This window comes from Triplophysa rosa, linkage group LG11 (assembly GCF_024868665.1).
Source record: "Triplophysa rosa linkage group LG11, Trosa_1v2, whole genome shotgun sequence".
NCBI lineage: Eukaryota > Metazoa > Chordata > Actinopteri > Cypriniformes > Nemacheilidae > Triplophysa > Triplophysa rosa.
In genome coordinates this window covers 16,689,445-16,704,211 of record NC_079900.1, presented here as the reverse complement: position 1 = coordinate 16,704,211, position 14,767 = coordinate 16,689,445, and the positions used below count along the sequence as shown (strand labels likewise).

General features: G+C 38.7%; 1 protein-coding gene across 1 annotated transcript in view; it reads left to right on the top strand.

Moving 5' to 3' along the window:
• The window catches only part of sdk1a (sidekick cell adhesion molecule 1a), a 295,667-nt gene that overhangs the window by 172,330 nt on the left and 108,570 nt on the right, over positions 1-14,767 (top strand). The window contains exon 5 of the mRNA XM_057345051.1: positions 933-1,066. Coding sequence (XP_057201034.1) covers positions 933-1,066 — 134 coding nt within the window. The remainder of the gene's footprint in view (positions 1-932; positions 1,067-14,767) is intronic.

The following is a 14,767-nucleotide window of genomic DNA, read 5'->3' as shown; positions in this document are numbered from 1 at the left end:
AATTGTATTAAATTAAATCTACTCAACAGTTATCAATTCTTTGTAGAAGTCTAACCATGTAACTTTTAAGTTGTTGCAGCTGAAACTGTCCATAGTATTTTCTTCAGGGCTGTCAAACGATTAATCGCGATTAATCGCATCCAGAATAAAAGTTTGTGTTTTCGGTTCACTGTGCACTGTGCATTATACTTTTGTATTTATAAACACATTCACATACATGCAGATATTTAAGTAAAATTAATAAATATAAATTAATACTTGTAAATATAATATATGTATACATGTATGTGTATGTTTATAAAAACATAAATTACTTATGCACAGTACACAGACATATATTATGGAAACACAAACTTTAATTCTGGATGCGATTAATCGTTTGAAAGCCCTAATTTTCTTAGCATTTACATCATACACTCTGACAGTGAATATAGATAAGATTAGAGATTATTATGAATTGTAATAAATGTTATTTTAAAAATATATATATCAATTGAATTCATTCATAACGGAAGCGTTTATATACACACTTTCGGTGGCATTTTCGTCCAGTGTCATTCATGTGTGGGTTCCAGCATTCAGCTCTCTCTCTTAGACATGAGCCCTGTGGGTGTATACACATCAACAGCTGTATTTCTGTCCGTAATGACCCTTATCGCTCATTGATTCTCAGCTTGTGTCAGAATGAGGGATCAGGTACATTGAAAACGCTCAGGGCCCCATGAAATTTCTCCACGCTAGACGTCTCCCAGTCAAACCCGGGGCGCAATGAGTTTACAGCAAACATCGTTTTATGGAACCCAATACAACATCAGTTCACTAATTAAAGCCCTGTCACTCTGTTCCCATTGTGAAATCTGTTAGGCTACCAGACTAATTGTCAATAATAGTTTATCAAAGCTCTGTTTCTTTCTCTTTATTGTTCTCTGTAGAGCTATAACGCTAGAGAACCAGCTCGTGGTGCTGGCCACTGCCGCGGCGGACAGCGGGAGGTACTACGTCCAGGCTGTTAATGAGAAGAACGGAGAAAACAAGACAAGTCCATCCATTTACCTGAATGTGGCGGGTAAGTAGAAGAGCTTGAATGGTGCTATATAATTTCTATTACCCTGCAGCCAGTGTCACGCGGTCAGTCACTGATATAGCCCAGACAGAACTATCGACCAGCCGCTGGAATTATGGCCCGCGGTTTGTTGCTTTCTCCCTTTTTTGTTTTTGCCTCATGCGATGTGGCTGGACTTTAATGTACTCATTTCAGACGTGCCCATCGACAGGATCAAGCTGATGTTTTACATTTAGAAGCTGAGAGAAGCAAATGTGGAATGCGCTGCACTCATTGATTCCTTTTGAAAATATGAATTGAAATTTGAATAGAAATGAAATTTTGCCACGCAGCATCACTTTCAAGGTTTTGGATAGTAATACTTAAAGTTTACTCTATTGACACCCCAAAATAAAAAACTTTCATAATTTACTCATCTTCATGTCATTCATAACTTGTTTGACTTTCTTTCTTCTGCCGAACACAAAAGAAGATATTTTGAAGAATGTCGTTAAACCAACATTGGCCCCCATTGTAGGAACACAAAACCTCTCAGACATTTCTCAAAATATCTTCTTGTGTTTTACACAGCAGAAAGAGTCACATGTTTTAAATGACATGAGGGTGAATAAAAGTTGACCGATTTTTTGTATTTCTTATCATTTCTACTGTTCTGTACCTCAATTCAGATTCTTCATTTGAATAGTTCACTTCTGAATCTGGTGAGATAAACATCCAGAGAATGACATAATACGGACAAGCTGTTTGTTCTACTGACACAATTGGATCTGCTATCTGAACAGGATTGTTGCCTGTGTCGTCACAGCTTTGGCAGGTTCTACTGGGCATAGCTTACACAATGTTAATCTGTGCATCCCATTCATTCACTTAGAGCCTTTGAAGGTCGGCAGAAACAGGACCGAAGCCAAGGCTAAAGGCATATTTAACCAGCATTTTTTTTTCAGAACTAAATTAAACCTTAATGATTTAAATATTGGGGAAATGGAGTAAGACAGAGGCTGGAGAGCACTAATAAAGACGAGCACTGTGCTTCTGTACCAACTGCGGAGTTAATAATTGAAGTTGAATTATGACTTTTAATATCCAGATGAATGGAGCGCATTTATTTCGTCCAAAAAAGCCTTTCGCGCAGAGCACGGCTGTTAGTTTCTTCTATATTTGTTCCGGTTTGCAGATTATCACGTTAGATGATTAGCACTGAATTTGTGAATACAATACAGACAAAGTACAATTGTATTATCATAATGAACGTGTGTATGAGCGTGAATGTGTGCGGTTGTTTCTGAACCAGCGATTTGTTAGGTCGCGAAGCTTCTTTTTTTGTTGAAACTGAGTAATTAATTTCCCTATTGAAGTGTTAATTCCTCTGATATTTGAGAAACAATGGCGACGGGGAAAATGAAGGGCTCTATCATTGTGTGATTTCACTGTCTCATTTTACACTCCCTATTTTCAGCAAGTAGACGTGGGATGACACAGACAGGGAAATTAAGAGTTTCCAGTTGGTAGTGGTTCTCCTGATATCCGTTTCAGTTTCACATATAGACAGAAGACGCTCCTTAATGTGCAAAGTCAAATTCTAATGTCAAAATCACCCATGGCACTTGCTTCTGTTCAGAAATGACCCAGAATTCACTTCAGAGCTGTAACTCAAGTTAAGACTATTAACGTTGAAAGGAAAAACAACCTCCCTCTGGAGAACTCTGACCTTGGTCTCGCTGTAATTAGCGGTGCTTGCTAAAGCAAGTATGACTATTACTACTGCACATACAGTAGGTTAGGGATTTGAACAAACCCCGACTTTAAGTATTACACATATTTTACTTATTCTTTTATGATTGGAGAGAATATTTTTCCCAAATTTAATTTTTTGTGGATTCTGTGTTTTCTGTTTTTTATTATACAATAGTAATATATTTGCCCACATTAAAAATACTTAATTATACTATAGTATTTATTCAAACTATAATAAAATACCTAGATATGATGACAGCGTTTTTAACCTTGAGGGAAAAATCGATAAAAATAGGACAATGTACAACTAATATGAACCAGTATCTTAGTAGTACGTTAACCAGACTTTTATTTTGCTTTTCACTGTGTTTGACCTTTGGCTTTACTCAAATGAATCACATCCACATTTTCTTAGTTTGTTTAGAAGCTTGTATCCATGTTTCAGAAAGCTGCCAATTAAAGGGACAGTTCACCCAAAAATAAAAATTCTGTCTTCATTTACTCACCTCTGAGTAGTTCCAAATCTGTATACATTTCTTTGTTCTGATGAACACAGATAAGGATATTTTGAAGAATGCTTATAACCAAACAGTTCTTGGACCCCATTGACTACCATAGTAGGAAAAATTACTTTATCATTTTTTTGTTCTGTTGAACAAGATATTTTGAAGAATGTAGGACAGCAAACAGTTCTGTGGCACTACCGTTGTCATTTTTCCTGCTATTATAGTCAATGATGGTTACAAGCATTCGTCCAAATATCTTTCTCTGTGTTTTACCAAACTAATAAGTGTTTACAGATTTGGAACAACTAGAGAGTGAGTAATTCATGACAGAATTTTCATTTTTGGCTGAACTATGTAGAATTTGAAACCCTTGTTATTAGTGACACCGGTGGCCATTAAGTGAACTGCAGTCAGCAACTCATTGCTTGTGTTCACACAAGTTTTATAGTGACGTGAGCTGGTCAAAACAGTGACTAAATGTGATATGGCTTTCATAGACTACTACTGTATGAAGCCGAAGAAGGTGTTTAGGTTTCATCACAAATAGTTTCCGCAATAAAAAAAGTGATGAATACATGAACATACAATACATTTAGCCGCTTTAACTGAGATCACATCCTGTATTTATTTAGTTATTTTATTGCATATTTTGAAACATTTTCTCTCCTATTGGACAAAAAACTAACATTGATCTCTTACGATTGCTTAAAAGTGATCATCCATCCAATCATGAAACAATTTTTCTGCACCATGCTGAAACGCCTGTGACATGAACTCTATTTGGACGTCTCCCCGGGGCTCAGCTCTCTCGTCCCTTCATTATCCCTCACAGCTGGCTTGAGAAAGGTCAGAGCAGTTGAAAAAGTCACCACTGAACATGTGATCATGGCTGATTAATTGAGAACACTCAACAGAGCCTGTCGTTACAGTTTGGTATCAAGAGTAAAACATGATTTCAGTCTGAAGGTTTGCCTTGGGCTTTCCAGCGTCAGACGTGTGGCACGTGTGGAGATGATTTCTTTTTAATAGAGCCTGAATATATTGTACCATATTGTGTAGTAAACGTGTGGACGTGGTTCCTCTGATACAGACCATTTACCTGAATGCGGTCTGTCTGTCTATTTTTTTTCTGGCAAAAGCGGCATTTTAACTCTCCCAGCAGCTTGATTTATTTGAAAGGAAATAGGCTTCGACTAACCAGCTCAGTCATTATTTGCCGTTACTAATGATCTCATTTGGAGGCAACCGTGTGCTTGGTTCTGTTTCATTTCTCTCGGCTGAAATAATAATCCACCATTTTAAAACCGAGCTGGCACTTCTGCAGAGATGTGTCCATTGTTTCTGTTCGAGTCTCCCATCAAGGCTTGTGTCCACAGGTGGCTTCACTGGATCCCTTTCAAAGACTTTTGCCCATTCATACTCAGTTTTTGTCATTAACATAGACTACACAGTGGGCACTAGGAAGCAACATTAGGCTGCCTTTCAAGAGACCTTGTTTTGGCGAGATTCAAAAGCGGCAGCAGTGTATCACAGAAGGCAATCCCAGGATGCGGACAATTTCAAAGAAATGGAGATTTTGTGATATAGTTACAATACATTTACATGTAGTTCAAATTAGTTGTGGATGTAATACTATTTGGATTTAATTGGAATTTTACGGTTTTATCTGACAAAATTTTCACTTATTATAGAAGAATGTGGACAAGTTAATAGAAATGGTGCTATATTTGTGATATAGTGTTAAAATTAATTGAGGATTCAATACTGTTTGAATTTACTGTAGATTTGAGTGCTATGCGTTTTAATGCTACATGAGTATCATGTTGTTTGCTTATAGCAACATGATAACCCTACTCTTTAAAACATTGTCATTTTATGTAATTGTACTGTTTTATTTTACAAACTTCTCACTTATTATAAAAGAATGTGGACAAGTTAATAGAAATGATGATATATTTGTTTATATAGTCGTAAAATTGTTTTTAATTGTTTTTGATTTAATACGATTTACTGTACATTCAAGTGCTTTGAATTTTAATGCTAATTCAGATTCATGTTGTAAGTTTAGCAATATGTTAACCAAAACATTTAATTTTACAGAATTTTACTGTTTTATTTTAGACATTTGTCACTTATAGAAGAATGTGGACAAATTAATAGAAATTGTGATATATTTGGTGATAAAGTGTTGAAATTAGTTGAGGATTTAAGACTATTCGGATTTACTGTAGATTTATGTGCTATGTGTTTTAATGCTAATAGAGATTCATTGTAAAAAAAATAATTTACAAATTTTTCACAGATTTTTGAAATGTAGAGTGTAAAGTTATATGTAAAACATGTACATTTTTTTTATAAATGATTGTTATTGAAATTTTTTTCTTTTGCCCCAGCTATTGGAATATTACCACTTTCACAGTTTTCACAGTGTATGATTTGACAGGTGTACAACATATCAGTCATTTATGAGGCTCTGTGATGTTTCGGATGCTACCTTGGAAGTGTCTGTCCATGTAGACAGTAAGGCAGCTCAGTAGGAGTAGATCTATAGTGCCAAGATTAAAAACAACATCACAGGCTGCTGGTGCTGGGTTTATATTGTGTGAAATTTTCTCTGTTCCCCTGGTTTTCATTTCAGTAAAGATGCTGTGCTCTCTGACATCAACAAAGCTCTGGCCTGTTGTGTGAGCAGATATTGAATTTATAGTGGACATTGAGACTCTGGATGTTGTGTTCTGTCTGGCTATCTCATGGGGTCCATGAAAATGCCTTTTAAGGAAATCTGTCTGTTTTTCTGCGCCCGGCCGCCTTTCATCATTTTGGATTTTTGTCAATGAAAGCAGACCACGCTTTCTGTTTAATCAATTACTGTTCCCGAAATCCTTGTTTGTGCACAAACAGAATCAAAGATGTACTTTACCTGTCCATGAAGAAATCAGTCTCCATCACTACAGTTTTTGTAGATGTTCAGTTAGAGATTACCTTTGTAAAATGTTGAAATCGCATGCTTGAATACAGGCATGAAATATTCATTCCTAGATCACACTATGGTGTTTGAAAGTGGTTTCATCGGGCTATGTTGACTCATTGGCAGATTCAGAATAGTATTATTCTACTATTTTGCATGTATGTAGTATGTAGTTCTTTCTTTCTTTCTTTCTTTCTTTCTTTCTTTCTTTCTTTCTTTCTTTCTTTCTTTCTTTCTCTCTCTCTCTCTCTCTCTCTCTCTCTCTCTCTCTCTCTCTCTCTCTGCCTCATTCTCCTCGTCGTTCTCTCTCTCTCTCTCTCTCTCTCTCTTTCTCTCTCTCTCTCTCTCTCTCTCTCTCTCTCTCTCTCTCTCTCTCTCTCTCTCTCTCTCTCTCTCTCTCTTTCTTTCTTTCTTTCTTTCTTTCTGATAGTGATTTAGAATAACAGATCACCTGTGAGTGTGAACGAGCAGCTCTTTTAAAATGTCGTCCCTCAAGGGCAGTGGAATATAATAACATTTCTATGTTATTTTGAATGAGCAGCTAATGTTGCTGTGGGGACAAATTTATGCCACGCTCAGTCAGTGCCGTGTGATAAACACTTCCACCTGAAGCTATCATTTGCTGGTCCGTTCCCGCTCTTCTCCCATCATGAGAGCGAGCCAAAGCTTTTGGCGTACGCTACCTGAAGGGCGGAGAATGCTCAGACTTCCGTAGGAACAGCTGGACCATCGTCGGAGGGATCATTCGTGAACGGTGTCGTTAAGATTTAATGAACACCTCCATAAATTTTTATCATGCCTTTCCTGCTAGCAGATTACATTCAAACAAAAGCTGCTTTCCTGCGCCGTAAACTGACCCGAGAGACTAAATATGATTAAAGCAGATCCCCCTTCCACACCTTATCTACTTTAATTTTTTTCCCACTTATTGTTATTATCATCCCACCAGAATCTTTTCACCTCGCCCCCTACCTTCAATCCCCCCCGAACCGCCTGATTTCCTCGAGGAGTTTCAAATTAGCTCCAGCGATCTAGCAAGTCTTTCATCCCTGACACTCAGCACCTTGTTTAATTGCCTATATCTTAAACAAATAGGTCTCCCGGGAGATCATGTTTAGTTTGTAATATCTCAGATTTGATAACTTGTCACCTGTAATTTGAGGTGAGATTGATAGGAGGCGACAGCGGGCGTTTTGAGGCATGCTGACGGACCGTCTGCCGGAGAGCTCCGCCGTTTCTCCTCATTAGCGTGGGAGAGACGCGCCGCTCACTACGACTCCTGATGGAGGAATAATAAGATGCCTGTCAGCTTTCGCGATAGTAGATGTTGATAGGTTTACTGACGCTCTTAACCTTTTAAGATGATAACACGCTCGATTACGGACGGCGAATCTCAGCAGCCTTATCTGTCAAACACTGGCCGCGCTTTGCTGTTCTTGACAAGATTTCTTTAACGTTATTGTTGTTTTTGATAGTTCGCCTGAAGTAATGGAGGACGAAGCGGAAAAGTAGCGAAGAATGCATTAGAAATGCCCCACAGGACCTGCATCAATTTCTTCCTTGATCGCCCACAGCAACGCCCCGAATTAATGCGCTACCCAAAAACAAATAGGCACACTGCTTCAAAGTTAGAGAGAACATTGTCAGCATCCTAAAAATTGCAGTTTTAGCTAATAGCAATTCAAGCAAGCCAGATGTGGATGATAGAGTGATTTTAAAGACCAGGTACTGAGGGGTTTAACACTGTCACTTTGATGTTTTCCTGGCATTTGGATCAGCTGTAACCAGTCAGGAGGGCCAACCCAGTGGCATTGTTAATCAGGCAATTTCACTTTGAAGTATACTTCAGACACACTTGAAAAATCTTGCCAAAATTATCCTAATTGAGGCTTTGGCTGGGCTCCTAATTCTATTGAAGTCAAATCTTAGTATTACTGTATGAAATGACATTCTGGAGAAGCGTGTGCTAGCAACAGTTAGCGGAGGGATAGTAGTTCACACTAGGGTTGACACAATATCACATTTTCTCTCCACTGTTATCATGGCCCATATAACTCATAATAATATTATTTTTTAATGAATAAACAATTCTGTTAGTCAAATTCATCTTTAAAATGGGGGGGTTCTTTATATTCGTCCACTGATTCGCACCCAATAAATGTGTCTAACCATTAACAGAGTTTTTAGCTATTGTGACTCTTATTTCAAAATTTTAAATGTGTGCTGAATTATTTACAGTATTAAAGGTGCAGTGAACTAGGACCACAATTTTAACCCAAGCTTTTGTTATATAAGAGGGAATCGTATTCAAGCGAACATCCTGTAAGTGTCAGACCTGAAAACGCCCTTGTTACTGAAATAACAACTGTTATTGACACGAGGCTCCGCGAACAGCAGGTCCTGGAATGCACCTATCTAAGATAAGTTGAACACCGCCTCCACAGAAAAATATCAACGCCTACTTCTCGAGCCCCGCCCACTGGTTCGCGCATGACAGTACTGAACACAAGCTGCACGGAACCAGATAGAGCGAGTGTAAGCATCATGCCGTTAAAGATCGCAAAATATTGTGCAGTGCCTGGTTGTGGAAGAACACAGTCGCTGCATAACCTTCCTTAGGATTCCGACAGTAGGAATGTGTGGTTGAAGATGTTCCAGCTCACGTGAAATATTGAGCGTTTGTTCGCTTCATTTCAACGCGGATTCCTTGAACAAGTCTTTGCGGAGAGACTAAAATTAAAAAGCAGTGCTGTGCCGTCAATATTGGATCCGATAGGAATGGCGCAGCAATCTTATGTGAGTAAAACATATTTGTACTATGCGTCACTATTGCTTTGTTAGAGATCGCTTGATATGCCCTGATAGTATTACCTGGGGACCTCTAGTCATTTGTAATAATTGTAATCGGCATCTCTGTGATTTGGCGGGCTCATATATCATATTTCAAGGTTTTATCCACCGTTTGCGAATAATGGAGGCTGTTTTGAAGTGTTTTGATATTATTTCTGGTGCTGGGTCATTTTGGCCGGGAGTCTACCGTTTGTTTATTTATCATGAAAACTATAACATTTGAGACCTGCGATCGCAGTGATCTTCTGTCTGGTTCGCGGGTCTTAAATGCTGACATGTATATGTCATATGTCACTAAACACCATACAACTATAGGCTATACAAACTATACGCAAAGCCTTGCCATCACATCCGGGAAATAAGTCTGTAAATTTGAGTAAAATCACTTTACGTAACGTTACGTGTCTAACCAAATTCACAGAAGGCTCCAACTAAGTCAACTACGCAAGCTGCTATCCAATCATAGCAGTGGGCGTTTACTCCAAGTCTTCTATGCGGCCCGCCCTTAAAAACCGAGCGTTTCTCCAGCCGGCCTCAAAACCAGGGTAGAAAATAGCCCATTATTTATTGATTTAGATGTTTTCGAATGTAAAAATCATGCGAACGTCATAAGTAGACATCAGACAATAGTATAAAACAATAAAAACGGCCAGTTCACTGCACCTTTAATATATTATGTTTAGTGGAGGATCTATTGACAGAAATGCAATATAATATACATAACTATGTCTTCAGAGGTGTATAAAGAGCTTACATAATGAAGCGTTATGTTTTGATTATCTTAGAATGAGCTATTTCTATCTACATACACCGTGGGTCCCCTTACATGGAATTCACCATGTTGTTTCTACAGTAGCCCTAAACGGACAAACTGCTCTACAGAGTGCATTTCGTAAATATGTTTTCTCCTTCGGCAAAGAAGCGAAAACCTGAAGACACGTTTGTTCTGTGTCAGCCACCATAGGGAAGGAAGGGGGAAGGGTGGAATAAGCCATTAGTTGCAATTTGCAACCTCACTGCTAGATGCCGCTAAATATCATACACTGGACCTGTAACACCGTATTGATAATCGTGTTTTTTAATATCACTATATTGTGACACCCCTAGTTCACACACAAAATAATGCTTGTTCAGATCTTTTTAAGGTCATAGTTAAATTTTTTATTATATTTGTTCAAAGCAAACATTTCATTTATTAGCATTGACCCCCAAATAATAGTTGTTTCAATACAGTTGTTATTTTATTGAAAATATGGTTGGAGCTTGAATGTTGTGGTTATTATATGTGACCCTGTCTGTGAAACCCAGCTGAAGTTTTTGTGATTTACTGTTTTCTACATAAAATCATAATGGGAAAATTTGACCTTGATATGTAAAGTTATAGTGAAATGAATGATTAAAACCAAACTTTGGTGCTACAAATGTTAATAAGATTATGAGGCATTACCCTGATTTTCACAGACAGGGTCACATACGCCTTTTCATTTCAGTTTATTTGACCATTTCAGGTATCTTACCATTTCTAGTCTTATGTAATCATATCATTAACAACCACATGAGTTGTGTCTCCCTCTTTCTGGCCTCAGCAGCACAAGGGTGCGATACAATTTTAGCAGCAAGACGCATTCATAGACATGCATTGCACGAACATAATTGCGTTTTTAAATGAGACCGTAAACTCAAAGGCAGATATGCACAGCACAGCATCCGCAGTCCCGAGCTCGTGACCCACGACCAAAGGCCATGCATTTGCATACGATTCCTCCCTCCCGTGTGTCGCCGGCATTGAAAATAACAATAATAATATCCTAATTCAATGACACTGCATTTTCTAGCAAACAGTAGGAGCGAGAGTAAACATAATTAAATGAACAGTCACACAAGCCTTGCCAAAAGCCAGGCCTGTAAATATGTGCCGATCAGATACTGAGCAACCGTTTGCATGCCAGCAATGAAAATATCAGATGTGTTTTGGGAAGATAATCAAAGCAGACATCACTTCTGAATACGAGACGGTCCAACTGCTTCAGCCAGCGGGTCTGTCCTTGGATGTCGGTATGATATCAGCATGCGTTTCTGGTAGCATTCAAGGTAGCGGTCAGCACGAGTTAGTTAAGTCGCTCGTAATCACCTGTCAGCTTGGCAGTCATATTTACTGAAGTAGGTCACGGTTGTACAGTGGTTGAGGCTGTTTACAGGAAAGTCTGCGTGTTTCGCCTCCCACACCGCAACAAACGACGCATGTAAATGAGGAATTCGTGGCGGGCTGGTGCGTCGGAGATATCTCCTTTATGAAACTCCAACGTGAAGCGATTGTGATGTAAAAATAAACAGCCATCTTTTTTTGCCCGATTCACACTGCGCGCAGGGGTCTCTACCGGCTTTTATTGTAGCGGTGCTGAGCCTCAAAGTGTCACTCCAATCATTTTTGTATATCCACAGTAGCATTCTATTTCATGGATGGTAAACAGATGGCAGGGGCATTGAACTGAAGTGTTTGCATATGCAAGGAGCATCACTCTAACATCAGAATGGAATGGGGTGGAATATATATATATATACACACATACGCCTCCCTTCCATATACGAGCGCGTGTTGTTGTCGAGCCTCATTCAGACGGCTTGTTTTGTGTCTAATAGACGCGCCTGGAAGCAATGATAACAAACTTTTCATTCTCAGAAAAAGTCGGCAATGCTGTTCCCGGTAATAACATTTTTAGTGTCTTCTAACCTTTTTATGGCAGCATTTGCGCAAAAGTCTCACAGCAATACAGACGAGACAATATCGGTTGAACACAATCTTATTTCTGTGTGGCCTTTTTATTTGTGTTTTGATTGTACTTTTTTGATTGTTGATGGTGCTTTTTAAAATAACATGAATGTGGTATTAAATTCTCATTAAAGCTACAATCCTGACGTTTTTTTGTTTAAACATAAACTGAAATTGGTTATTGGGGAGTAAATGATTAAAATTTGCAACGGAAAGCTTATATATTGATTTGTAAGTTGAGATGTCGGTTTGACGTCATTTGACTTTATCTCACACAAAGTTGAGTACGTACTGTAATGAAATTTTATGTTTTAAACAAAACTGATGGTATAGAGACCAAAATTATGGATTGCAGCCTTAAATAAAGTTACTAATTATCTTTCCTAGACCCATCATGCTCACACGTACAAGAACTACAGTGTTTGTGAATATTTTTATGAATACGGGAGAGGTTTTCGGCTCTGTTTGTCAAATGACATTAAATAAAAATAAAAGGTAATCCATATTACATCATTGAAAAAAGTGACCTAAAGTAATAGTTCAGCCAAAAATGAAAATTCTGTCATCATTTACTCACCCTCTTGTCTTTTTAAACCTGTATGACTTTCTTTCTTCCGCAGAACACAAAAGAAGATATTTTGTAGAATGTATGTAACCGAAAAACTGCGGTATACATTGTTTTGAGTCAGTACAATAGAAGTAAACCGCAGTGGTTCCGCAGTGGTTATAACAAGTAATATAAATAAAAATATGAATATAAATGAAATATAATATAAGTTATTGTACTAGCCACTAGCCTGACCTATAAACAAACATAGACCACATCCACACGAAGCCAGAGGTTTCCCCATCCGATCTTTTTTTTTCCTTTTCCTTTTCACGGCGTCGTCTCAAGAAATATCAGCGTACCCACGAAACTGCTAAACCGACTCAAAACGATGTAGTATACACTCAAAATCTGTATGTGGCGCTGTAATTCTGGCACAGAGATACATTAAAAATGGAGAAGAAGATTTGGAGCATGTGCATCAACTTTGCGCGCTGGGGTGATGACATCATCGTTTTAGAAAATATACGGATCGGCTGTACACACAAAAACGCAAGGGTGGCGTTTTCAGATTTATCCACTCTGGGACCCGGTTTCAAAATATACCGGTTTCAGTCTCCCATAACGCCCGATCCTTGTAGACCAGTGGTCACCAACCCTGCTCCTGGAGATCGACCGTCCTGAAGATTTCAGCTCTAACCCCAATCAAACACACCTGAACTATCTAATCAAGGTGTTCAGGTTTGCTTGATAATGACAGACAGGTGTGCTGAAGCAGGGTTGGAGCTGCAGTCTGCAGGACGGTCGATCTCCAGGAGCAGGGTTGGTGACCACTGGTGTAGACGAAACGGCGATACGATACAAAATCTTTACGTATACAGCTAATCGCGTCTCCGTGTGGAGGAATTAAACTTCGTGCCAGGCACGTAACCATGGCAACGTGCGTACCTCAGATGAAACCATCTATAGGTTGTTATAGTTTGTGGATGAAGTGGGTCTTATGTTGAGTCATAATACAGTAAGCCAAACATAAACACAATCACCGGCCAGACCTTTTCACAAACTCCTTGACAAACTGAAGCATTATCAGCTGGCACCTCTTCTGCTGTTTACATTCTGTATTCTTAAGATGATGTATATCATTCTTCATTCCTCCATCTGTCTGAATCACCTCTATAGCAAATTGCCAAAAGCCATCTTGCGATGCCATCTAAACAATGGATGTTAATGCAGCTACCATAAAGGAGCACTTACCAAAACACTGTCGCCATTTACCATCGGATTGCAACCCAAGGCCAAAAGAATCGTAAAAATGTTAGCCGACTGTATGTGGAGCCGCTGATGGCACTGAGTTCCTGGAATCGCTGCTGTATTGGACTGGTAGTTTTCGACAGCTCATATGCTAATGGATGTTGGTCATTTTACATGCATTTGATAAGCGTGAAACATTTCGGCTGTTTTAATATTGGCGCAGGACAGAGCAATTAAAGCACAATTAACTTTTAAAAGTAGCTTCAGTTTGAGGGCGTCTCATAGAACATTAAGACACCCCTGCTGTGGCCTTTATGCTAAGAATGATTCATGTTTGATGTTAACACTGAAGACTCATTCATCTTTAGGAAAAATAGAATTATGCAAAGTGGTTTGAGTAATTTTACAGTGGGTGGAAGGAAAAGGAAATGAGTGATTGCTCAGCAATATATTTTCACCAAAGAAATAGGATCTCACTTTATGTTGTAGGGCCTAAATGTTAGTTATTTTAATTATGTTGGATTATTTGATAGTTTATAAAATATTTTTAATTCTCCCCGCAGTCCCCTTGGATTGAGCTGGGGTCATATGGTATAGTACTATGGTATAGTAATAGTACCATATAGACAAAGCATTTGCTAGATTTTTAAAGAGAAAACCCAAAAGAACCAAACCAAACCAAAGAAAACCTAGCTAAAACCATTATAGATGTCCAACAAACATGGTGCTACCATGGCAACAAGTCCAATAAAGATGGCTTTTTGTTAGTGTCACCTTTAATAGCACTTTTGTGTTGCCATTTTATATTCAAAAGTACAATCACAATTCTACTTTTGATAAACAGCAATTGATCACTTTGAAAAAAGAGAAACGAGAAACTACCTTTCCCTTAGTCTTATTTTTCCACGCATGGGACGGTTGAGTTTCCCACATTTCCCCTTACTCATGTGCCGTGCGGCAGAAGGCCGACACCAGTGTCTGTTGTGCCTCCGACGTGCCCCTCGGGTACAACAGCCGTGCCGTCAGCAGTTCTGCAGGAAATCCTGCGCCGTCCCTTCATTGTGTGCATATGCACGAG